We start from the raw sequence: 26,413 nt of genomic DNA on the forward strand, positions 1-26,413 counted from the left end.
AGGAGTCACAATGGGCAAAATAGAACAATTGTTTAAATGTATTCTCAAACAAATTAAGGGTTTTCTCTGTTTTGTCACAGATAGATAAGGTCCACATTTAAAGCTAAATCTTTTTGTAGACTTCCTGATAGCAAAACACTAGAATATTGTTTACAGTTTTTCTTTAAAAAAAAAGGTTTTTTGGTCATAATTGCACAGTAGTTGAAAATAATATTTTACTTTTTATCTCTGTTGCCCATTATCAGTATGCTAAAAAGTAATCAAGAGATGAACTGATCATTACAAAAGGAGGTTTTTCTTAAGGCTCATTAGTTCATGGCAGTAAATTCAACTCATCTTCATTTTGACTATAACAACTATGAAAATACTATTTACTGTTTTCTCGCAAGCCTCTTTCGTTTTGATGCTGGCATGCAGGAAGTGCTGCATGTTGTTCATGTCACTTTTTACATACTTCTATGTGTTATGCTGTTGTTGCTTTTAGGTAATATATTTTATTGAAAATGCAAACATCAAAATAATTCAAAATCACAGACCTATAAATATCTATATATATATATCTATATATATATATGTGTGTAAAAGACAAAAACAACAAAAAATAAATATAAAAACATTAATTAGTGAAAAACTGAAGTTAATTCTGGTACAATAGTTAATTTATTTTTTTTAAGTTAAAGTTAAACAGATTAAGTAAATTAATTCATGTTTTTCCATTTTTAAGTTCTGATCATCATTCAAATATTTTTTAAATGTTAACTCAAAATATATAAAAGTACTTGTCATGTTGTCGCCAATAAGATTTATGGAAAACTGTAGTAATATTTTTTTATTGTTAAATGCTTAACAAATGTCTACATTTTATACAATAAACTTCCCTCAAATAAAAGTGTAATAGAATGATACAATGACAACTTTGCACATAAAGCGAAAAAGATGATAATCAATTCCCCACAATCAGTCATTAATAAGAAGAGAGCTTTCATATACAGCTTAAAACTATACAAAAGTAACAAAATACTAGCAATTGTTTGAAAATGTAACATTATGAGGTAATTTTAGTTGCAATGAATAAAAAAACTTAAATTTTGCTGACTTTTACTATTCTTCTGTTCCATTATTTTCTGACAACAAGTTTGATAACTCAAACATTCATATATACAAGTGTCCCTTTGACCAATTTATTGAATTAAAGTACAATTCATACACCTAAAGGTTAATATTAACCCAACTGTTATCTTAGGTAAGCATTTATTTCACCCTAACACACAAAAAGAGACGTGTTTTTTTAATTTTTGCTTAAAACATGTTAAAGACACATTCTCTGTTTCCAGACAGACACATTAAATGTAGTTTATGTGAGGTTAGTGACTATGTGAATTTTACTCTTACCTTTAACTCTCTGAAGCTGTGAAAACGGCTAATGTGCAGTAAAGGCCTTTTAAAGACATTTGTCTGTTTTATTGTGGTTGGAGCAGGAGCCAGCCGTGTCCCTGAGGCCGCACGGTTGGATGATATCATGTCTGAGCTGAAAAGTCCAGAGAGCTACATCTCTGTCATGAGTTTCAGACAAACATGTTATTTAAAAAAAAACACAGGTAGAGGTGAAGAAGAGAAACTTAAAACTGTTGATAATTTATTAGGATGAATTTCCAAACCTCTCAGAAATATCAAGCAATGGTATAATACATATATCTATACATATATATAAAAAGATGCTTTTAGAAAAAAATGTATTTTTAACTCAAATTTATCTTTTATAACTTTTAGTAATTGCAGATACCCGATAAACGTAAAATAACAAGAAAATACAGTAAATGCTTTACTGAAAATAGTACAAAACATCAAATCTTTAACAAAAGTTTTCAGTTTTTTCAATGAAATACGACACGTTTTTGTATCTCTTATTAAAAGATTTCAAGACTCTCCCAACACATGTTTTAGCAATTCCAAAATCATTTTCCCAAATGCAAAACTGCAAAGAATTGGAGGAAAGTAAAATACTTTCATTGAACGGAAAGTAATTTGTACAAACATTTTTTTTTATTCAATTCCCTCAAATTCAAAATTGAAAAATGTTTCTTTTAAATAAAAAAATGCAACATTTCTTTTAAACATTACTGCTTTTAAACAACAACTACAAAGCATATGCAAATTCTGCTTTCAGCACAAACGACCTATAAAATACTCTAAGTGTTGTGAGTTATATCTACATGCTTTCACTGTCAAAATCCTGTTACAATAATCACTGAAATTAGAAGACATATATTTCCTGTGACGTTCTTGAATGCTTAGTTGTAAGGAAAAAATGAATTGAACTATTGTGCTCCAAAAGTAAAAAAAAATCTAGAAAATCAATCCTTCATCACTTCAAAACATGAAATCTATTCAATACTATTTGTGCAGTGATTATAAGTTGAGAAATGTCTACTTTAAGCTACTGAAGACAATAAAAGCATGTTTCAAATGAAGTGCTCAGTATTTTTAATATCAGGCTATGTTTTCCCTCAACAGTATAGCTCTACTTTTAGCTAGCAATCCTTCAAAATGTCCAAAACTAAATAGCACAAGTAATATTTAGCGTTTAAGCTTGAGGCATTAAACTATTAGAGGTGTGAAATACTTGAATACGACTCATTATTCATCCAGATTGATTATAAGTCGATGTAAAAGGTAGATTTCTTTACGTTTGTTCTGGTACTGATGCAAAATTTCACAATAAAACTTTTGTTGTGGTGAGATTTTACCATTTCTTATAGTTTTAAGTGTAACAGACAAACAGGACATGTTATGAAGGTAGCTATTATCTTGTGCATCAATATAAGTCAATACGTTAAGTGGAACGAAATTCTGCAAAAAGCCGCATATTATAAAAGCTAACAGAAAATACTGAAAGTGCGCTCTAATTAGCAATAAATTCCCTTTGAAAACACTTATTTTCGATGCAAGAACACCTTCCTACAGCATCCTCTGCACGATACTATATCTGTGCTATTGTTTACACTTCTATAGGGTTCTTTGAGAGTATCTAGAATAGTGAGCAGTGCAGAGCATTAAGAGCAAACAGCTAAAATGTCATACGATGAAGCATCCACGACCCAATTTTCAGCCAACTTTCACATGTTTCATAGCTGTAAGAGCAACGTGACAGTCAGGAAAATACATCACAGTAATATGTAGCATTGAGTATGCATCCATTTTTACACGGTTGCTTTGATCATCTGTTTGTTACTCAGATACTTTAAGAGGGTGGTGACCTTTCAGCCACACAGACACTCATCCAGACTTTTTGCCGATTTCCAGCTAGCAGTTAAACTAACTAGAGCTGCTGATGTACAGAACTGAAGAGGGACATGCAAAACACAAAAACCCCAACTGAGATATAAACAGAAGCACGTCTGCCATCAGGCTAAACACTACACCACCCCGTTGCCTCGGTAACACAGTCGTCATACCACAGGCCGGTAAATCAGGCTGTGTAATGCAGACCAAACGGCCCCCCCCCTTTGATTCCAGTCACCTCTGGTTAGAAGTAATGGCGCCTTGACTTAAGGGACTGCCTCCTCTTCCTCTTTCTGTGGCACTCCCTCCTCTCTGGCCAGGGAAAGCCGCCCTCAGCAGTCCTGCAGGCCTCGTCGTACTCATCGCTGTCGGAGTCTGCCTCAGCCACTGGGAACGCTCTGTCGGGGAAAACCTCCTTCAGCTTCGAGGTGAAGAACAGCTCCAAGCTGCGGCCTGCTTGAGCCACTTCAGAGTCCGGCTGTTGATGGAGAAAGCAAAACAGTCAGATCAATACTGATCGGTGCTCGGTGAACGATGAAACTGCCGTCAAAGTAAAACAAGCCTTCACTTACGTAATTGAATTTAGCACAGTTACGGAACATGAGATAGACGTCAGCCACAAACTGATCCGGGGAAGTGTAATGTACGGGATTCCCTTTACTCAGTCTGGCTCGGATCACAGACAGATCCATCGGCCTCTTGATGATCTGGTAATAATGGCGAGCCTGCAGTGACATTTAATAGATTTGACTACATTTTAACAAATCTGGTGTCTGAAAATGAGACATTCTTTAATATTTTTATAAAATAAAATGTAAAAATAAAAGATAAAACACATTTAAATATTATAACAACAAGGTTTTATTATTTACAGAACTTTTTGTGATGTAAGAATGGATAGTAACGAGTTTTTTTTGTATGAAATCACAAAATTAGCAAAACTTAAAGTTAGTTTAATTTCCTTAACTTCATGTTTTTACTGAAAACAGGTGGCATGATCTTGTTTTCTTGACATGAGGTTAACAGTTACGCATTGTTTCTGTCTCTAAAAAGAAAATGTTCTCTTTATGTTTCTGCAATGCTTAGAATTCAGAAAAACAACATTTTTGTGTTGCTCAGCCATGTTCCGCTCCCCTCCATGCTTCTTTTGTGCTGTTTATCAGATATAGAAAAGGATAGCACTGACACAACTAAAGTGTGGTGAATGCTGTCAGGATCCAGGCCTCATGTGTGTCTGAATTCAGTTTCATGTGCTGCTGAAAATTAATTTCTCCCCTGTGGCTCTGAGGCACCTGTTTCACACCTCACTGAGTTTCATATAAAACCCCAAACCACGCTTGACTCATCACCAGTTGGTTCACTATCAGAGTTCAGAACTGCATCAAAGACGAGTTTCTAGTTTACCTGAGATTCCACACATTTCTGTTTGTGTTTTTTCCTGTTTTCTCAGGAGTTCCACACAATAATTCGTCCTCTGCCTTCTCCAGGAGCATCAGTTAGACCAGAGTTTTATTCTTAATGCAACCTAACTACATAGAAAAAAGCCTTACAATGCAAAAACTGAAACCTTCAAAAATAAAAAGACTTTTGTTTCGAGAAAAATTGTCCTACTTTCTGTAATTTAATAAATAATAATCAAGTTTTTCAATAGAAAATACTACTGCATTTAAAGACATTTTTCACATTTTTTGAGTTTTGACTAGTTTTTGACCACTTTTAAGCGGGACTATTTTTCCAGCTGAACATATAAATGTTCCTGGTATTTATAGCTCACTCAAAAATCTTTACAGAACCCTTATTTTATTGAATCATTTAAAATATTATCTTAATATGCGTTCAGGGTCCGCCCATGGGAGCTAGAGGAAGTGGCCCGGAGAGAGGAAAGTCTGGGCGACCCGGTCCCGGATGAACAGAGGAAGATAGATGGATAGAAAAAAATTATTTAAAAAAGCTATTAAATAGAATCCAAAAAAGCAGAAGAAGAAAATCCTGTTTTACTGTCACTATAAATAATTTATTTTACATCCATGTGATAAAATGTAGAAACTTCTTTTATTTATTTTTTGTCAAAAGTATATAAATTGCTTATAAACTGTAACCTGTGTGTTTGAGTTAAATATTTATAAAGTGGATTTATTTCCTCCTAAAAGCACAGGTTAAATCTTGCATGGAATATAATGAACCGATAGAAACTATTCCTGTTTTTGTGTAAACACATTATTAACATGTGGAAAACAATAAATAAATACAATTGTTTTGTTTTTGTGACTGATTGGGGCTAAAAAATGATGGTAAGTTATGCTAAAATGATTTATTCAGTTCAGATGAACATTAAACTTTGTTGAACTGTTAAGTTCTGATATTTTACAGCATAACTTTGAAAAAGAAAATAGGTAAAATCTGTAAAGAAAAGCAGGGATCAGACAAAATAAACAGACAGAGACAGAAGAGCGGCAGAAAAAAGAGGGATAATGCTTGCCGACATGAGTGTGAGTAGAAACAAAACACGGTTCAACTCTTTAAAAATCTCTCAAAGATGAAAGTGCTTCACAACACTTTTGTGGCCCCAAGGATGTGCTTACACCGCTTTGATGAGGAGAACTGAATATGAAAGCGACTTTGTTAAAAAGCAAACATCCGTGGGGGAGCCTTGTAACCCCCAAACGCTGACAAATATAACAGCTATCAAAGTGTGTTTGTTGTGTGCAGAAATAAGATGAAAACTCCTCGGGGCACTGATGTCTGCCTGAACGTACAACGAGAAACGCGTTGCGCGGTGAAAGTGGGTTGGTTTTCCCCACTACCATGCAATGGATCACTCACAAGCGGACTGACGGGCTCGTGGAACGGCGTGCTCAAAATGTTGCTAAGGATCAGGAGGGTCAGCCGCTCACATTTCTGCAAAAAAAAATAAAAATAAAAATAACTTTTAAGGAAGCGATAAAACTGCTTATCTTACTACTTTTGGAGTTAAAAACCTACTCTCTGATCACATGCAGAGAGTCCGTGCAGAACTCCAGGAGCTCTTTCATTCTCACAGTTGTACTCCACCTCTGGCTGCATGGCGTCTCTGCACAGGCTGCACACCCAGTCCCCTCTACATAAGACAATATTCAGCAACAGGTTAGTCATTACCGCTTTGGCGGACATCAAAAGAGAAGCTGAGCAATGCTGAGTGAGTGGAAAGAGAAGTGAAAGAAGCTTACGAGGGGAAACTCAAAAGAGGCGGGACGTGGCAGGACAAGTGGAAGACTTTGGGACAGCGGTCGCAGCACAGCAGCTCCCCTCCGATCAGACAGACCGCACAGAAATCCTCGCTCTCCATCTCTGCACTGTCACGCTCAGACTGGATTTCCTCTGGGTCCCCGTGGTTGGCGGGATTTGCAATGAGAAGGGGCCTCTGACCGTGGCAAATATGCGGCTCCTCTTCAACGTCAGAGCGTAGCGGTTGTGGATCATCCGTTGCGCCCTCGGCGTTCGATTCTACATCGAGCTCCGACTCCACAGATTCCTGAGAGTCCGCAGGCTGATCCGACACCACGTCTGAATCCGTGTAAGCCAGGAAGGTGGGCCGGTATTCAGGCAGGATGTCAGACTCCGTATCGGCATCCTCTGATTCTTCTTCAGCATCCAGCCCTTGATTGTCCTCCGATCCTGCTGCCGCATCCGACTCTGGATCAGCTTCATATTCAAGGCTCAGCTCCGAATCCCCACACATCTCTCCTGCAGGGGATGATTTGCTCCCAGCTGCACAGTCAAGCTCAGCCTCCGATGAAGACTGTACATTTGGATCAGACTCCAATGATGCCTCTGAGTCCAGGCGTTGATTTGGATGAACAGGAGAAACAACAGCTTCTTCCGAGCCTGACCTGGGGTCAGAGTCTGAGTCTAGGTCGAGCGCAGAGTCACTCTGTGGCACATATTTAGAAACAGTGGAAAGGAGAGTGGAGGATTTGTGAGACCTGAGTCTCTCTCTGCTGTTGTGGACGTCAAAGTCAGTACTGATGGGGTTTGACTGTTTAACCGTAAAGGAGCAGGTGGTCCTCCTTCCAGGGCCTCCCGTTGCCTCCTAAATCAAAAACAGAGCAGAATTTATTAGAAAAATTGTCTTTTTTAATGTAAATTTAACATTTAAACAACAAATGTAAAGCAAGGATCAGGAATGCTGCCAACCTAGATTAATACAGTGGCTCCAGGATAAAATAGTCATGTTATGGATTTGGATTTAAAGGTAATATGAGGAACTTCATCATGGGTGACACAGCAAACAATGATTTTGTCTTTTTATCTCAGACATTTACTCCATATTTAAAGCTTTATATATTGAGTTCAAAAAGTAGTTCTGCTTACATACCTCTACTATGACAGCTTCACACTTCTCCGTCCCACTGGCAGGTAAAGGGTCGCTCTGTCTTCTCCCATGAGGTGGAAGCTGTGATACAAGGATCTTGAGGCGCTCTAAGCAAACCACTGGTACTCTGTTTTTAATGGAGTCCTTTGGAACATCTCTGTTAATGCAACAGAAAATTAATGGTTTAAAAACTACGTGTTGCTGTTATGGTTCACTCAGAGAGTTCCTACCTGTGACTCAATACTTTGGCTCCATTTTCAGCATCTTTAGTCACAACTGCTGTTTGACCTTGGAACAGAAAGAGAAATGTATTAATATATGTAGATAATATCAGGACTGAAAAAGGCCTTTAATCCACATTCTTCTACCTGGATCTATTTTTTGAGACATTGAGGGAGACTGAAGTCTGCCGGATGCAACAACGTCGGATGAAGATTCCTTGATGCCACAAAGCACCCCATCAGAGGATCTTCTCTGTCTGTGATCCGTGTCATCATCCTGGCCACAAACACGTTAGCCAATAAACTTAAATAAATGAATGAGCAGTTAACACCATTTAAAACACAGTTCTACAACTCTATTTGTCAGAAAAACTATTCTTGCTCTGACATTCTTCTTAACATATTCTTTCTAATCCTAATTTTTTAGATATTTTTTTTCTTTATTGCAAGTTATTCAAGCTATAAACTGACCAATCAGATGCCTCAGTGACAGCATGTGGTGCCCGCTGGTCCCACCTCGAATGTTTGATTGAAAGCTTCTCCCGAGCCTGCTTTCAGTGGAAGGGGTGTGGACTTCGAACAAGCTCGTTTATGATAGGCGACAGTATTTCCTCTAAAAGCGTGACTCAGACCGACTCGGACCAATCACTGTTGACGGGTTTCAAAATGGCAGCGGCCGTATCAGGAAGCCACAGTGACGGCTTTGGCCTGGTTTCACGAGGGCCGGAGGTAAAGGCATTTTCTATGCAAGATTTCAGAGATTTGCACAGGTTTGATATTTCAAACCAAACCTCTTCCAACTGTAGGTGGAAGACATGCACTAGTAAATAGTAGAAAAATAAAAAGAAGCCCCTCCCTGCTTGTTCAGCGTGAACATTGTGGAGAATGCGCATTTAGCGTGTTCTCCATGCCTAGTTTATTCATAGCTTGGCAGCTCTGTGTCTTTGACACTTGTGGTTGTAGTCTGATGCAGCACTACCTTTTTTGCAGTTCCTGTATTTTGACCATTGGAGCGCCCTGTGGGATGATCACAGTAGGAGCTGGTAGATGGAGCCACCAGCTCTGTCGGGATGCTGCGTGAGCGCCTCTTCCTCCTGGAGCCCTCCGAATCGAGGCCCGGCCTGCCACCCTGCTCGTCAGACGCACACATGCGGGCTGTCGCCGGCGCCTCCAGGGACGGCGATCTCTGTCAGAAACACAAACACACACAGGTGGCCGGGTCTCTGAGATGAATAAAATGCAAAAGATGCCTCTGTTTGAGCCATTAACAACTGAAAGGGAAATGTGTGTGTGAGGTAGATAGATGAACAAAAACGTCTCTCAGACCCAATTAGGAAAAAATTCAAACGGTTCAATCCTTACAAATACACAGCATATATTAGTGCTATAGTACGAGCCATGAAAGGTTACTTTACTCCACACCAATTATCAAATGCAAATCCAGGATTAAGCTTTCTTTGTACTACCATCCTTCTCACTCACGCTGCAGTTTAAAAACTGCACAAATCTTCAAGCACTTTCACTCCTCCTCCAACTGATACAGCGAAAAAAGGGCTGAGAAACGAATGGCAGGAGGATTTTGAATGTGTCCCTCTAGCACACCCTCATGCATATTCAAGCTCATCTTCCATTGAGCGTGTGCTTTAAAGTATCATGCGATTAAAACACTTACCTGATCTATGCCCCCCCCCTCCCCCTCCTCCTCCAGGGAGGGCGGGCAGGCAGGAATCAGACTGTAAAGAAAAATAGACTCTAATCCTTCTCTCTGGAACGATGAGAAATGTATCTTGGTGTAAAGCGAGGCCAAAATCAAAGTGGCATATCCTACTATTCCCTTAGTGACTCATTAATGACAGGTTAAGTACATAAATGAGTGTGCCCTGGTGTATTTATATCAGTTCCAGATGCAGTGACTTGAAAATGTAAAAAATAACAAGTTCCCTGTGCTTTTAATAATCCGTCATGAGGGTTTCATACAAAAGTCACAATTCTGCCATTAGACGTGCTAATGATTAGAAGGGCTGCCCAAGCCTCATCATCTCTTCTTTCAGTGGCACCATATGTTTTCAGCAAGCTGCCACCTTCCACAGGTGAGAACTCTGGCATTAAAATAAAGCGTGCATTGAAGTAGAAGTTTTTAATGGCTTCATAATCAAGGAGAATGCAGGTGTGACATCAGAACTGTCTTTTAACACTTCCACAATTGCATCCTTCTTTTCAGCTAAATTTTCAATATTTAATTAAAATGTGGCAAAACGGTTCACTTTCCCACAATTCTCCTCGGCAATGGTTTCCTGGGTTTGTCTGAGCGTTGTGTTTTCACAGGAAATGGCCTTGGCTGATGAATAACAGGTTTCGGCATAAACAGTTTTGTGTGGTTGATCATGTCATGAGCTGTGAAGAATAAAAAAACTCATTTGAGGTGGTGACAACTGTGCAAAACCACGTGTGAAGCAAAACTTCAGAGTGGGGGGCAGAAACCCTCCAGCATGCTTAGTTTTGGTTGTTACATTGTAAAATTTTAAAAACTGTTTTCAGCCATAATGATGTCATTAAAACATTTTATGAGGTAGAAAGGGAAGATGAGGCAAATCACCAACTGTGTTCTGCTTATATTTGAATCGCTTGTGCTGTTCAGAGAATCAGGGATTCCGTTAGATAAAAGGACAGTTTAGCTGAAACCACCATAAGAGGGACTTTTTCTCAATTTGAAATAACTCACACCTTCAAAAAAAAAAAAAAAATCTACCGCTTTTTGTTTCAACACCTCATTAAATTTGTTGAGACACTTGAGTCACATCACAAGCTAGTTTCTCAAAGAGAGAAAATGAGACAACATTGGTGCAAAACGCAGCAGCACGAGCCCAGCATGGACCGTCCATGCAGTCATTTTATCCCTTTCTCATAATTGTATCACCAGAGCTGAAATGTGCAAACATTTGAGCCTTTGTTGTTAGCTAATCATCCGTCGGACTCAAGCCCACCGATATCACAACTTAATTTCCTGTCGTCGTTTTTTTTCAGTTACAGTAAATGCAGAGCTAAAATAATCTGGGTTGAATATTTCTGCATTAAGCACACGTCAGAGTGGTGATCAACACAGTTCAATTACATTTAATAAATAAATGTATCTAATGTTATGAAATTCACTTGGAGTCATTGAATAAATGATGATGCTGAGGAAGTTTCCCTGTAGCTTTGTGCTGCTTTCCTCTGAAAAGTTGTTGGAGTATTTGTGATTAGAGATTTTTATCATCTTAATTTTTTTTTAATTGCTTTTGTAAGAATTTGTGCAAAATGTGTTTATTTATTTACTTTTTAATCTGGTTTTGTAAATAATTGATTCCCATTCAAAAATCTAATTATTCCTAATTATTAATTCAATTATTTCTCCTGGTTTATTTAAGGTTTTTTGTCTTTTTAATTCAATAGCATTTAGTTCAGTTTTTTCCCACACTTCTCCACAAAGCCCTTTTTTTTATCCAATTGGAAGATTTTTCTGCACAAACATCCCTCACAAAATCTGCTGCCACTTTAACCCATGCCACGTCTCCATATGTCTGGTCTGTGGGGGTCTCTGGGGGGCCATTTCTCAACCTGCCTGTTTCAAGAAGGTCTCTAGTGAGCGCTGGTCCCTCATAACTCTGGGAGGACTTTCTGGTGGTCTGGGTGTTACACCTGTTCAGTCAGACGTCATCACTGTCATCATCTGACTGAATACCCATCTGGACTTGTATTTTTTTCCACCAGTAACCCCCTTTTTTATCATTTCTAGCTTTATCTAGGATTTGTTCTTGTGGGGGATACTGTTAGGATCAGTGTTTTTCTACACATTTTTTAATAATGTTTGGCTTTATTTTATTGAATTTGTACTTTTTACTTTGTAGTCATCTAGCTCTTTGGTCCAACTTTGCCTATATAAAATCACACCTTGGTTTGGTCAGTAATTTCAGTGACTTCCCTTTTTGACAATTTCATCTCTAGTGTTTTATATTATGATATATCTTAAATTTTGACATGTTTTGGTTTCAAACAAACTAAGTTGTGTTTCATTATATTTGCTATTTTAAGTCTTACAGGTCCACTACAAACCACATAAACCTGCAGCAAAACTCCTGACTTTCTTCAACTATCAATATAAAAAATGTTTTTGCATCACATTTAAATTAGTAGTAATATCAATTGTTAAACACCTTTAAATCAACTGTAAATCAACTTTTTTGGTTGACCTAAATAAATGGAGCTTTAAAAGTGCTGTCTGTTGGTCATTGCCAAATTTTGACAATTAAAATAAACTTGTTTAATTCTTGAAAATATGGTCTGAAACCGTCTGTGTGCTGCCCCCTATAGGTTAAAAGAGGCATTACATCTGAATATTGTGATTGGTCAAACTATGTAGGTCCCACGTCATGATCTGCAGCCCCACCCATCTGACTGGATTTTCACATTTTGGCTGAGGGTGGAGTCAGCCTCCAACTTCCTTGTTTGGTTACCCTTTAAAATACTTGATAATGGTCAAACAGAAAGAAGTAAAAAAGTAATATTTCTTTTAATGGGGTTTTTATTTTTTAACCTTTTCTTACCTTGCCAATGCCGTGGTCTCTGAGCGTCAGTGACAGTCTGGTCCTCTGCAGGTCAACGGTTTTTATTGATGCTTGAGTCTGCTGTGGCTGGAGAGGACTCTGCTCCCTCCTGTCTAACTCAGCATCCAACAGTTCTCTGATTTCACTCCCTGTTTGTCCACCAGTCTCTTCTGCTCTGAGTCTCTCCCCACAGCTCTCTTCAGCGGGAATGTCTTTATCCATAACTTTGTGTCTGAGCTCTTGCAGCAAAGGTGTACTGAGCAACAATTTCCCCTTGCACGGACCCTGCCGGCTACGGTTTAGCTTAGTTTGGCTGTCTGGAAGAATTTCTCCCTGATGTTCATGACATGCGGTGTAAGATACAGAATGAGAGTGAGCAAGGGAGTCAGCGACTTGTGGTTCTGTAACCGGTCCTTGGCTGCAGGAAAGTTGGATGACAGGAGATGTAGTAGTGGGATATTGCAAGGAGTTCTCCGCATCCCAACATTTTTGGAGCTGCTGGTTCTGGTGCAGAGAACCAGACAGAAGTGCATCCTGAGTGAAGTTGGAGTTATAAAGAGTGGTTTCCACCTGGCTTTTGTCTAAGCTGGTCATGTCTGACTTGGAGGGAATGCCATGAAGGCAGCACAGTTGAGGTTCACAGCAGGTCTGGTAGCCACAATCTTGCTCTCGGCCTCTGTGAAACATGGTTGGAAGAGCAAAACATGCAACTGGCTGCGGCCTCATCACACTGGAACCAGTGAAGCCTGACGGATGGGGGCATGTCCCCCCCTCGACAGTGAGCTGGCCTGTAAAAGCAAAACTGAGTGAGAGTTCTCCTCAGAAACACCTCAGACTTTTCTTCCACAACTTAGAACTGAAATTCATTCTTAAAAGACTGCAATCACATTATTTCTCTTTTACCTAAGGAGGAAATCTGCTTGGTCCAGTAACTTGCATCCCAGTTGAATTTGATTTTGACAGGACTCCATGAATCAAAGTGGAGAGACGCCTCGAGCAGATGCTGCATCTGGAAGGAAATCTGACACAAGAACATTCAATGTGAAAAAAAGCTCAATTCATTGCATTGTACAAAAACATTTAGATAGAAAAATACTAAAGTAAAAATGAATAATAAAAACAATTATTTGTAAGTTTTAAGTCTATGCTTTTAAACTTGCTTTCACATCAGTGTAACCGTGATAATCAATAACTGGGTAGATAAATTAGATCCAAATCCTTCTTCTTTAATAGATATACATTAGAGATATGCACACTGAATTATTTAATTGTCAATTATTAAATTGAACTACCATGCAGTCACAGCTCAGTATAGAGCTACATACTGCTGTTACTTAGGTTTTTTCACTACACCCGTGCACTTCTACTGATTTGAAATGAAACCAATTCTATCTATGATACTGACAAAATTGAAATATATTGTCCAGCAGTGTTGTTAATTAATATAATTGACTAAAAGGGTAGAGCATGTGTCAAAGTCAAGGCCCGGGGGCCTCTGGGTAATTCTATTCACCCTTCAGATCTTTTTATTTTATTGTTATTAATGGCCTGATGTTATCTTGTGCTTTTTTAAACTTGTATAATTTTGACAAAATATATTTTTATGGAGGGTAAATAACTTACAATTATTAAGGTTTAAATTGATTTATTCTGGAATAATATTCCTGTCTTCTTATTATTCAGAATTTTGTTAAAAAGTTATGGTTTTAAAGTTTTAAAAAATTGGCATTCTGATAGCTTTTTGGACTATTTTGGCATTTATTAAGTTTGTTTTAGGCTATTTTAGAGTTTAGCTAATATTATAGCTACATGTTAGCTGTCTTATGCTAATTTAAGCTTTTTTCAGTTTTTTAGGCTGTTTTGGAGTTTAGCTAATATTTCAGGTACATGTTAGCCGCTTTGGATCTTTTTTTTTTCTTAGTTTTTTAGGCTGTTTTGGAGTTTAGCTGTTTTTTTTTTAGCAACATGCTAGCTATTTTGGTTTAACCTAAAATTATGATTTTTTTTTTTTTTAGACTAATTTGACGTTTAGCTAATATTTTAGCTGACTATCAGCTTCAGCATTTCAAACTGTCGATTTCAGCATCTTCAGTTATCAGCACCACCATTGTTAGCGTCCAAATTCAGCTTACACCATTCACACTAGCATTATCACAGGTAGTGCTACATCTATAGGTCATAATTATGTTAAAAAGTTATGATTTTAAAGTTTTAATAATTTAGTTTTAGAGTGTTCAATAAATGTTTATCCTGTTCGGCCCGTGACCTAAGGTGTGTTTTGGATTTTGGTCCCGTGTGCGATTGAGTTTGACACCCCTGGTGTAGAAGTTTTGATTTTGGACTCATTTTGCAGACATGACTCACTTTGGGAACCTAGAAATTATAATGTAAAACAAGAATGCCCTTTAAAGTCAAATCGAGGCCATATCTCTGACACACAAAGCTCGCCCTAGATTGGGTGTTGCACTGTCATGCAACAGTGCACGGAACCCAGCAACACGAGGACGAGGTCATGTCCGCAAACCTCCAAATAATAAAGCACTTTACATTAAAATTGCACCCCAGTCCCTCTTTCTAAACATGCAACTTTTTTTTAATGGACAGGAATTACCCTTGTATGTGAGCAGCTATGATAGAAACAGAAGCTTGAAATCTCCCTAAACAGTTTCACAGAACTCCCCTCAGAGGTCTGTGTGGGGGTGCGATGACATCTGCTGATTGTCTCACCAGAGCTCTGCTAAAGAGCACCGGCCCTCTGCAGTGGTGGGTCGTGGCCCAGGTGACGAACTTCTGAATATGGTCCAGCTGGCCACATATCTCTATTGCCCCTTGCAGCTGGTCTTCCAGACTGTGCTGAAAGTCCTGCGAAATTTTCTGATACAGACAAAAAAAGAAAAAAAACGCATAAAGTCATCAATTTTCTGGCAGACGGAGAAAAAAGTGTGGCTATCCTGACGGCGAATCAATGGCAGCAGATGCAGCTCACGAGACGAGGGACGTCTTAAGCAACTTTGACAGACTATTACTGGTTCCTGTTTGCTTGCTTTCGGGGCTGATCACATCAAGGCAGTGCTGGATTTTCTGCATGAACACTCACAGCTGGCTAAACGATAAGAAGGATAGAAAGAACGTAATTACCTCCAGTTGCTCTATTAATAGGTTGGCTCGTTTGTTAAGCTCGTTCATCATAATCATCTTTGCCATTTTAATCTGGTTCTCTGCCTTCCTGTGTGCAATCTTGACTTCATGCAGTCTGGAGGGACAGAAAAGAGGAAAACGTTTCAATTCGATTAAAACTCACAAGATAGTAAGATTTGACTTTTTATTTTTTGTTCTCTGACATGCCGTATCTCATTTGGTCTGATTATTGACTGTTAGTGGCAGATGCTCCCCAGTTTGTAATTACGAATAACTTGACACCAACCTGTCCTCTATCTGTTTAGCACTGCTCTCCACTGCAGACCTCCTCTCATCCACCTGAACAATCAGGTTCTCAAACAGCCACTGTTGATCCTGAAGGGCCTTCCTGATCTGCAGCACTCTGCACATATGAGAGATCTAATTATTCACCCAACAGAAAGCTGGCTAATTTATTCTTTCGGGCATGAGCAACACCACAATTAAATGTGTTTTTCCTTAAGGACAAGACATTATGCAGGTGACCTTCCAGGCAGCAACTGCACTGTAACATCACACAAACAAAATAGGGTATGAATGCATAATGAAAGTTAGGCCAGCCAAGGGTAGTGTATGCAGATCTGCATGATAAAAGTGACAAGTCAGTTAGAGCGAGTTTCATCTGGGAGAAGGTGTTTAACCTGCGGTTAGCCCCGTCTCTGCAGCGTCCTTGCGCTGTGCATCAGAGGACTGACCTGTGGTTTTTGTGGGAGGACAGATGGCAGCTGCTGCAGCACAGAAGGTCACACGACTCACAAAAAAGCTCCAAGGGCTCCTGTCTGTGAGAGTGGCACATTAAGAGGGAGCAAGGATTTGACCCTGGACCTAAAAGACATACACAGAGATGAAGGGAGAGGAAAGCTTTAGCAACAGTGTGATTCAGAGTTGGGGCAAGAGCAGAGCAGCTGACATATATCATCAGGGTAAAAGATAGTCAGAGCTTGAAACTGAAAACTCAACAGCTTTCTGAAATTTAAGTTTGCATTTAAAGTTTGACATTTTACCAACTAAAAATAGCTTGATAGCATGTTATTTTGTCTTGTCTGCATAGTCGCTAAGCTAGTCGTTGCAAACTCTTAAGAAGAAAACCCCAATGAACTGCAGATGCAATGATGCACTTTCCCCAAGATTCAATTCACACCTCAGTTTCTTGGTCACGATTTTGTTTTGGTTCCATACATGACTTTTGGATTACAAAACAACGAACAAAAAATGTAGAAAAATCCCTTTTTTAATTTGCTAATAAGCAAACAAAAATGAAGAAAAAAAACTTTCAGTTGGCTCATTCTAAGTGTGGTGTAATGCAATGAAACAGCAAATAATGATTCATTCTTTAAATTGAGCACAACACGTTTGACACTTTTCTACGTAAACATATTGGTATGTAGTACAAATGCAACAACTCATTTTCTCCACAATTCGGTTCAATGGGGTGATATATGGTTTGGTTTTAAACCGAGAATTGTGGCATATCTACTATGAACTAAAAATTGGGTCAAATCTGAATGCTTCCCCTACCCCTCCAATTGTTGAGGTATTTGTAGGGGTAGTGGTGTCTGATATTGTTTTTTTAAGTCTGAATTTTAAAGACACTATTTTTCCATAACACTCCGCTTGGAGGGTAAATGTAGGGCTAGGGATGAGCCATAGGGGTAGGGGAAGAATTCAGATTCGGCTGCCTAAATATTTTATTTTTGTATTTTGCTAGGACCTGTTTAAGGTTGTGACATTTGTTCACTCACAGTGCCAAAAATAAGGAGCCGGTTATTAGAATAATTGTACATTTTGTGGTTCAAGCACCAAAGTTTGGCATGGGTTTACCTTGGGATTTCTGCTTTCAGAAAAACACGTTTTTAATAGTTTTGTGTAGTAACCTCTAAAGTTTAAAGACTAAATTTTGTGCATAAACAGCCCATATTGTTGAGACTTTTGCAACAATTTTACAAATGGCTGCCATTTTTTTTTTCTTGTGCCTTTCTGGAAACCATGAGACATTCATGCCAAATTTGGTGCTTGTACCACAAAATTCACAATTTGTCTGAAAAATAAAAAACCTAAAGAGCTCTGCTAAAAAAAAGCAATGTGGACCAATAAAGATATCTCACATGGCAGCCATGTTCACAATCAAAGCATTGTGAAACTGAAGCTCCAGCTACCTAAAGGCAAATTATTCATGGTTATTTTAGCAGGTTAACTAGTTTTCATTTTGTTTGCAAGTTGGTAAAAATGCCAAAGAATTATCTTTGCCCTCCTAAAAATATATATAAAAAAAGAAAATAAAAATAAGGGTACATTCTTTCCTCGTTAACATTTTGATTTTGCTCGCTTGGTAAAGATAGCTGCTAACAAACGCTAAATGAAAGCTACTATCAGAGCCATATCCCCCAGAAAGAAGCGTGTGTCCCCTCGTCACTTCAAAATAGTAACAATTATACAATTCGCCACTTTGAAAAGTTCATTTTTAGGTCAGACAGAGCTTTACGCTTTGTCAAATTTTAAAGCAACAAACTTTCCTCTGTCAGGATGTGAATCTGTGACTTTGGATTGTTTGGCTTTTGTCTGAGCAAATAAAGTTTTTCTCCGTCTAGAACAAAATTTTATCATCATACATTTTATGAATATATAGTAAACAGCCCCGTGACTTTCTGTTGCGGCTGCAGTTGCGTTCTGTTTTCCTTAAAATTTGCAATAACTATACAATAATGTTGTAAATAAATAAGAGTTTGGAGCCAGAAGAACACATTTTAATGAGGTATGTTTGCATAAAGCGTGATAGGAGCACTGCTATGAGAAATATTTTAGTGCTGAAGGAAGTTGAGGTTATGGTGAGTGACAAGAAGGTAAAGTATACAAAGTGCATGCATATTAGCTGCACACACCAAAAAAAAAAAAGGACTGATAGTTAACTATGTGACACCTTTCAAAACAAAAGTAGATGACCTTTACCGTCTAAACAGAATAATATTGTATAAGTTAAGAAGGTTAAAGAGCAGAGATCTGCTGCTACCTGCTGGCCAGCTAACCTCAGCCAACCCCTTCCTGCCATCAGAGCTTTACAGATCTCTGTGGCAGAAAGCGAAGCATCACCCCAGGTGCATCAGCCTGATCTGACTGACCACATCCTGTCTGTCAGCGCAGTCACAAAGTTTTTCTCATAAGAGCACAAACCAAACACTAATGCTCCCGCATCATGATTAGGATCTCTTGACTGTGCTTTGCGATGATTTGACAGTTTGTTGCAGAGGAAATCTGCAAATGCAGGCAACAAAGCGGCTGGGCATAGCTGAGGGGCTTTAAATAGCAAGATGCTAATATTAGCAAAAATGATCTCATCCAGGTCTTGCAGAATCTGGGCCATGTGTTAAAGATAGGTGCAATAAAGCACACAGACCTCCAGGAACTATTATGAGAAAAATCATGCATTATTGGCTGCAAATGGCTTCTACTGGAGCCTTATGAGTGGGGCTAAACACCCAAAGCCTAAAACCACAAAACAAAGCTATCATCTGACAGAAAACAGGTCTGTCGTGGCAGCTTCAAAGACGAGGGAACATGGCTTGCCTTGAGCAGGGGGAGGCAGGGAGCTGGCGCCTCTCGAGTGCAGGTCAGGACACTGGGGCTGAGCAGCACCGGCCCTCTGCTGCTGGTAGGAGTCTGCATATTGCGAGTTGGTAGAGGCTCTGTGATGCTGGTGCACATCTGTGCACTGGTAACACAACCACTTGTTGCAGAGCGTACAGAGGCTGTGTGCAAGCGTCGGCTCCGTGCACTCGGAGCAGATCTGAAAGAGAAACCTGCGCTGTTTCAAAACATACAGTAAACACATGCAGGGGGGATAAGCAATAAAAAGACAAGGCCCTTCTTGAAGGAGATGCATTACTCTGGGCTTAATGACACTTGAAAGAGCCGTTACATGTCACTAGTTAGACACTTTCTGCAGAATATCAATGAGCGTGTGATGAGGCTGAAGCTCTACAAGGGCTTTACTTTCTGTAGTTCATATTTGGTTTTCAAAGAAATGCAGTGAAACATGACAACACATCCACAAAGACGTGTTAATTCTGTGTAAAAAGATTCAAAATCACCTCTTTACTTCAGATCTAAACTGATACAGTGAAGCCGCTGGCAGAGACATCTATGCACAGTATGCCTTTATCCACTTATCTTATACTTTACAGTAATATCAACTTGCAGAGGGATTCAATATCTGATTCTTGTGCCTAATTTGATAGCAATGAAGATCACCGTGGACCAAATCCAAAAGCCTTGGCATTGGTGACAGTAGAGAGATTTCCAACATCCAAAATGACTTTTTCTGGAGAGAAAATTCCAAATTAAACATATGAGCCGCTCCAACCTAAACACAAAAAGCCCCCTTACATGATCTGAAACTGCTGCACATACAGAAACCGTGCTTTGGCGGTGTGAGGAAATGAAAGTTCAAATGAAGGAACTAAACAAAGAAGAAGAGACAGCTTACCTTCTCCATTTTGGAGCTTTCAGGGAGGATGTGTCGCCTGCTCAGCTGGAGGGAGTAAAGAGAAGAGAGAGCTGCCTGATGCCTCGCCAGCAGAGACTCGGAGGCTTCTACCTGAGGCAGGAAGCAGCGCGCACCACAAGGTGGCCCCAGAGGAGACAGCTTACATGACAGCTTCGCAGTGCTCTCTCCTCCCCCAGTTCATCCAAGTGAAGGAACCCTCGCTGCACAGGAAGAGAGAAGTGTCATGTTCAAATTCATCCTCCGCTCACTGTGGTGCTGCCTCCAAAAAGGACAGAAAATCTCATCCTTTTTTCTTAAATAAGCCTCTGCATAATAAATGGGAATTAGGGAGATAACATAATTATTTTTTTGTAGGGCAAAAAATCCCCGGAAGCTCTTTCCAAAATGGAGCAGTAAGGAAAAACCAAGTGACCTATAATGAGGAAGGCATGCAAAATTGCAGAAGCGTGCACCTTTCAATTCTTTGGAGGAGGTGGAGTGAGGCAGGATTAGGTAAAGTTAGACTCCTGTTGTGCCAGGAAGCCGTAGCCTCTCCGGCGAGCAGAGGGGACGGCTTCCCACAGGAGCTACACTCAAACGTAGAACGCGAAAACCAGGTCAGGCTTGGACGAGCTCCAGATGGGACCGGGATTTACACCTGCAATTCCCTCCAACACTGCGAAATTAATTGGATTTTGGAGTCAACTTGGCGAACAAGATGAACAGCACGCGCTGTAAAAGGGAAGGAAAAAACAGTTGACTGATGGATCATAAGAAAAGAGTGGACACAGAGAAGGGTATTTTTAAAACATTGATTGTCTGCCAAAGAAAGAGTTTCATGCTGCTATGAAAGCTAAAAAAAAAAAGAATAAAACTTCAATCATAAATTGATCCATCATTTAAGAAATGTAAACCTACAAGCAAGTCTGCCTAAGCCTGACCTACAACTTTCCCATCCTTGGATTCTTCAGCTGGGACCTCGGAGCAATCCCATTCCCTGTCGTGTCCTCAAAGACCCACTTTGGAAGACAATTAGCCGGTTGTAGCGCACCCTGCCCTGCTCCTTAGCATTTTTAACCTGTGCACTTTCATAGAGCTTCACACTAAAGCTTTCCTGCCTCAGAGCTGCCACTACGAACACCTCCTCTCCAGAGGCTCCACCATAATAGAAACTTGAGCTGTGATCTCTTCCTTGAAAGCCCCTCTTTTATAACATCTATTAACGTTGAGGCGATAAGGTTACAGAGGATGAAGGATTATCTTCTGCTGCTTTCAAGTTATAATTCTGTTTGACTGGAATATTCCTCAAAATCAAGGATCACTTTTCTACACTTTAAAACACCCCAAAAAGAAATAGTGTAAGAGAGAACCATACTCATTTCAGAAGTTTTGATGAATTAAGATATCAGATTCGATAGAAGCCCACCAGATCTAAACTTAAAACAGGAGTTTAAATCAAATCAAAAATGTATGTGTGGATCAAGTGAAAACTGGCTGCCTCTATAGGAGGATGTTAAGATATATGTCACAAAATCAAAAACACAAAACTTCCACACTTAAAGTTAAAAGGTGAACATTATTTAACTTATAATGTTATACAAAAAGTTGTTTTTCACCTTTCAGCAGAGCCTGTTAGTGGTCGCCACAGTGAACCAGTCTGAGTTTATTCCCTTCCTGACACAACCCTGTTTGATCCGGGAGACCTAGATAAATCGGGAGGCAACAGTGTGACGAGTCTTTCCTAGGGACCAACACTGGAATAAGCTCATCACATCCCGGTAAACAAAGCCTGGTTTACCATGAGCCAAGTCCTGCATGCACCCAACTGAACCATCCAGCCTCTAGAGTTTCAAAAAGTCGTTTTAATTATTTGTCTTTGTTACTTACTACTTATTAACATATTTACCGACAATTTTTAATTTATAACTTCAAATAAACCACAAATCACAGACACCACTTAATCTCTAAATATTGAAAAAAATGTATGTAAAGACATTAGTGTAGGCATATTTTTGTTGCATCACCTGTTTAATTTTGTCATTATTTTCACAATTTAGTCAAATAACATAAAAAAAAACTTACAAAGAAAGGGAAAGAAAAAAGGCAACAAGTTATAAAGTTAAGACTGAAAATATAAAAGCCTAATGTTCACAAACACCAGATTAACATAAAAAGCACACTTTACTAGAGTTTACATGATAAAACATTAACTTAAAGGTCATTAAACCATCAGAGTGGTTATTTTATATGTATTTTTTTGTGGTAACATGCTGATATTGTGGCATTTTGTACCAACTTTCCGGTAGAAGTTCAAATTAGTCAATTTGCATATTTACAAGTAAATGTTTATGAATATGCAATGTCCTGTTCATAAATCATTTTTGATTCAAATGTCAGTGGCTAAATGAGAGCCTCTGTAGAATACTGTTACCAATCAGAAAAGGTTTTAGTTTGACTAACTTTCAGTCTGCTGCAAGCATAAACTTCACCTGGTAAATAACCTGTAAGAGCTAAAATAATATTAATAATAGAATAATTTGCAATTAAAATAAAAAAAGTTAGAAAATTACTATACAATTAAAGCTATTACTGAAAGGGATTCAACTCTCTTCATAAAAACGGACAACATAATATGCCATACTTTAAAAGAGCATAGATGCAGGACACTAATGACAAAAAAGCTCAGAAAAAGGAATTATAAACAGAAAAAGTGCACAATTTATTCAAATTTATTACAAATGAAGATCCCAATTGTTTTTCTCTCAAGAAGCTTTCTTTCAGTTGACATCCTAACAAAAGGGTGCAGTACCGCTAATTACCACAAGGTGTTCAATCAAAACAGTTTCTACATACTGTTTTATTTTTAAACAGACCAAAGGGAAAGCTTAAGGTTTTTTTTCTCCCCAAGTTTTACTTTGTTGGGAAAGTATAAAATGTAACCAAATGTGTTGCTGTGTTTGTATTTTATCTTCCACTAAATTTACATATTTCTAATTGAATTAATGAAGCAGAACCACTAAGATTTTAATCTAATGCATGTTTATCATTTACTCTCCCACAGCTTTAAAAGAATTCATATGATCTCTTTATTTCCAAAGGTTTTAAGGGCACATAAACTTTAGAAAAATACAATACAAGAGTGCTTAGGGATCCTTTACATTCACCCACTCTAAACTTATTTTTCCTGCTTTTCATAAGACAGGACCAGTAGTCTTGGAACATCTCACAGTCTCATGCACTTAGCTTTCTGACAGTTTAATTTAAGGCACAGTTGTTGTAATTGACATGACAGGACAGAGCGGATATCCATTTTAAAGGAGTCAATAAGGGTAGATAAAGAAGTTTTCATAAAATATGTGTGAGACATTTCCTGTTAATACATTTGAGTCCATTTTTATAAGAAACTATAGATACTTTTTCACTATTATTTGACACTGGAGGGAAATCTTACGGTCAGAAGTGCTCTTTGCAGTTATTACAGTAGAGTAATTGACTTGAGCTGTGACTTTTACATTTATTCAGGTTTTATAGGGGCTTTTTCAGAGCCAATAGTCTCAAAAATCTGATCAAAGATTCCACTGCTCTTTCTTTAAAGACCCACTCCAATGAAAATTGTGTTTTGGTGTTTTTTTTTAACATGTTCTTGTTTTTGTGAAAAGCCTCCTGCTCTGTTCCATTCTGATGCATCCACTTGTAGACGATTAGATCCATGAACGTCTTTGGTTTCTTCATACGAGGCGGGTTATTTTGAGGCACCTCACGGTTCAGTTTGATTACAATTGAGGACGATTCGATTATGAAACTATTATAAATTCATCCCAGATCTGTATTTTCTTTAGAAATGTTTCTCTTTACTACAAGAAAATAGACCAATGTTTCTTACTTTTCTCCATCAAAATGCATTATTAAGTACAGAAAAGATCAGTATGCTTGTTTAACTTTTATTGAGAGCATAAAAATTCTGACATGAAAAATATTTCGCTTGATATTCATAGCATCAAAATGGAAACATTTTCCCTGAATAACCTTAAATAAGACAATGTATGTTTTATCATTAGACCAGCTTCAATGAAACACTCTTTAACTCATGTCAAACTAAATAAGCAGTGTCTAGAAAACTGCACATTGTGATTTCACAAATTTGTTGTGTTCCCTACATATTTAATTTTGGTGTGATATAACTTACACATTGCGTGACTTTTATCCAATTGACCCTAGACACTATGAAAGCCAAAATACTTCCAAACGGCCACTTTAAGCGAAGTGGGGGCCAGTTGGATAATGAGATCTGAAAGGTCTGTGTGCTCTTCAATGTCAGTGAAAAACGCTTCACATTTAGTTGCGCTTGTTACTTTTACTTGGAATCATATACATTTTTCGATTATTTAAAATTAATAAAACGATTCAAATTGTCTTCTTTTTTCCCACACCCCTAGTGAGCAGATGGATAACGGGAAGTTGGGGCGGTCTTACTCTGCATGAACAGTCCCACCTACAGTTAAGAGGCGAAATTCTAATGAACTCCTGCCACTCTGCAGACACTATGTCCTTGAAAACAAGTTTTTTTTTTTTTGTGAACCATTTCACAGTTGATCAAAAGATGACTGGAGAGGAACTTTAAGGAAAAATATAGCATTTTAAAATTCTTGCTTTTAATAGTTTGAATAGTTTTAATAGTGTTTTTGCTTTCAGAGTGCACAATTTTCACTCGTTTGTTATTTGTTTGGTGCTTCTGTACAAAACAAAATAAAATATATGGATAAAATGGAAGATAGTGCTTCTAGTTATGTTTTTTATAGATTTTTTTGCTTTAAATAAATAAAATAAATAATAAACTTAGAAGCTTACATTTAATAATCTTTTTGGGATTTGTTGTTGGGTAAACCACATGAAGTACTAATAATTTAATTTTATTTCCACTCCAGCACATCAAACAATCCCAAAATTAACACAAAGCACATAAATAAATAAATTCCATTCTTCTAACTACTATTTCTAAACAGGATCATTCTTTACCTGCCTCTTAAAAAATGTAAAACTGTAGTATAAAAAATAACAATAGCAAAAATCAAACAGTCTAGGGATTGCAATCCATAAAAAAACTAATGTGTTGTTTACACAGTGAAACAACAAATCAGTAGCAGCATAAATCCAGTGGGAACGCTGGCATTTGGTATAAACAAACTGCTGGAGTATTTGTTCCACATTCATTCCATACAGGGCTGAGGGAATTTGGGATTTCCACATTGCTTCCCCTCGCATGTTGTGTTTTCCTACCTGTTCCTTGTCATCCCGGATGCGTGACTGAGACACTTTTATCATGCGTTTGGGGATGAATCCCGCAGATCTGCCCCCGCAGCCACAGCCTGCCTCTGCATCAGCAGCCTCACCTCCAGCGCATCACTCAGCGTGTTATTATTATTTTTTACAAAGTGCGCAGTAGATGATGACGCCCCAATCACCGCACCGTGCCATCGTGGACGCGGACGCACAGCCGCAAACCCCCCGCAAAAAGACAAAGTCAGCGCGCGGTCAGTTTTCAGAGCCTTCTGGAAACTACATCTGTGTGGAGATGCATTCGAGGACCAACATCCCGTCAGCCAAACATTAGGAGGATGTTGCTAAACGACTCCCTCGCGCGCGTATAGAAAGTGTGCGCGCGCGCGCACAAAATACCGACTTTCCGCCCTCTCCTCCTTTACCTTGACCCGAGCATCTCCAGCAGCTGAGTCTCCCTCCCTCGTCGGATGTCGCTCTTTGGCCCGGACCAAATTTTGGGAGATTCCAAGTCTCGCAGTTAATCGTGAGATTTTCTGCTGCAACACTCCTGACGTTTGTCTAAGCTGGAGAGAGCCTCCTGGCAACAGGACTGACAAAAGTTCAAGCTGCTTCTCGCAAACATGCAAGTGGAAAGGACAAAATCACCTTAAAATAGTAAAAGTACACATAAATATGTGTGTGTGCCAAATCTTACTTAGCAAAATGAAAGATGTGTCTGAACAAACACTTTATTCAAGTAAAATTTATTTGCAACTTTTAACTTTTCATTAAAATACAAAAGGTTTGGGCTAAAATATTTAGGAAAATATATAACTCCATATGTATGAATGTTTAATTTACAATGCAAATTTTCAAAATAAAGTATTTCAAACTATTTCTCTTATTGTATCCTGTTTTTATTTTAACGTAATCATTTAAGGTAGTGTCCTTATTTCTGCTTTATATTCAAAAAATCTTCACAGCTTTAAAGGACACGGGCAGAAGGACAGTAACATGGCACCTGGCACCCACAGTGAGGAGAGCTAATAACAGCATGGCA

At 38.5% G+C, this 26,413-nt stretch overlaps 1 protein-coding gene across 5 annotated transcripts; it reads right to left on the reverse strand.

Annotated features, from left to right (window-relative positions):
- Nucleotides 1–1,614: 1,614 nt before the first annotated feature.
- On the reverse strand, nucleotides 1,615–25,889 carry trim66 (tripartite motif containing 66). 5 transcript variants are annotated; one of them, XM_024295575.1, is made up of 19 exons: nucleotides 25,797–25,883; nucleotides 20,259–20,315; nucleotides 20,095–20,139; nucleotides 19,176–19,395; nucleotides 16,310–16,439; nucleotides 15,862–15,978; nucleotides 15,576–15,690; nucleotides 15,165–15,311; nucleotides 13,341–13,458; nucleotides 12,438–13,225; nucleotides 8,834–9,040; nucleotides 8,002–8,131; nucleotides 7,864–7,921; nucleotides 7,637–7,790; nucleotides 6,489–7,351; nucleotides 6,265–6,379; nucleotides 6,106–6,180; nucleotides 3,855–4,007; nucleotides 1,615–3,760 (listed from the first exon to the last, which is right to left on the reverse strand). In XM_024295575.1, exons 3-19 carry the CDS (start codon nucleotides 20,101–20,103, stop codon nucleotides 3,527–3,529), a joined length of 3,633 nt encoding a protein of 1,210 aa, XP_024151343.1. In that variant the 5' UTR covers nucleotides 20,104–20,139; nucleotides 20,259–20,315; nucleotides 25,797–25,883; the 3' UTR covers nucleotides 1,615–3,526. The 5 variants fall into 5 exon arrangements, with proteins under 5 accessions (XP_024151343.1, XP_024151339.1, XP_036066069.1 ...); XM_024295571.1 differs by lacking the exon at nucleotides 25,797–25,883 and adding an exon at nucleotides 25,372–25,787; XM_036210176.1 differs by lacking the exon at nucleotides 25,797–25,883 and adding an exon at nucleotides 20,568–25,358.
- Nucleotides 25,890–26,413: the final 524 nt, after the last annotated feature.

Source organism: Oryzias melastigma, linkage group LG3 (assembly GCF_002922805.2).
Source record: "Oryzias melastigma strain HK-1 linkage group LG3, ASM292280v2, whole genome shotgun sequence".
Classification (NCBI taxonomy): domain Eukaryota; kingdom Metazoa; phylum Chordata; class Actinopteri; order Beloniformes; family Adrianichthyidae; genus Oryzias; species Oryzias melastigma.

What these genes read in the sequence shown, in the direction of transcription:
- trim66 (XM_024295571.1), bottom strand. Translation starts at nt 25,416, where the DNA reads ATGATAAAAGTGTCTCAGTCACGCATCCGGGATGACAAGGAACAG. An exon ending in GCCAAAGTATTGAGTCACAG is followed by an intron (nt 7,791 to 7,863) that starts GTAGGAACTCTC and finishes TTGCATTAACAG; the next exon opens with AGATGTTCCAAAGGACTCCA. An exon ending in GTGAAGCTGTCATAGTAGAG is followed by an intron (nt 7,352 to 7,636) that starts GTATGTAAGCAG and finishes TTTTTGATTTAG; the next exon opens with GAGGCAACGGGAGGCCCTGG.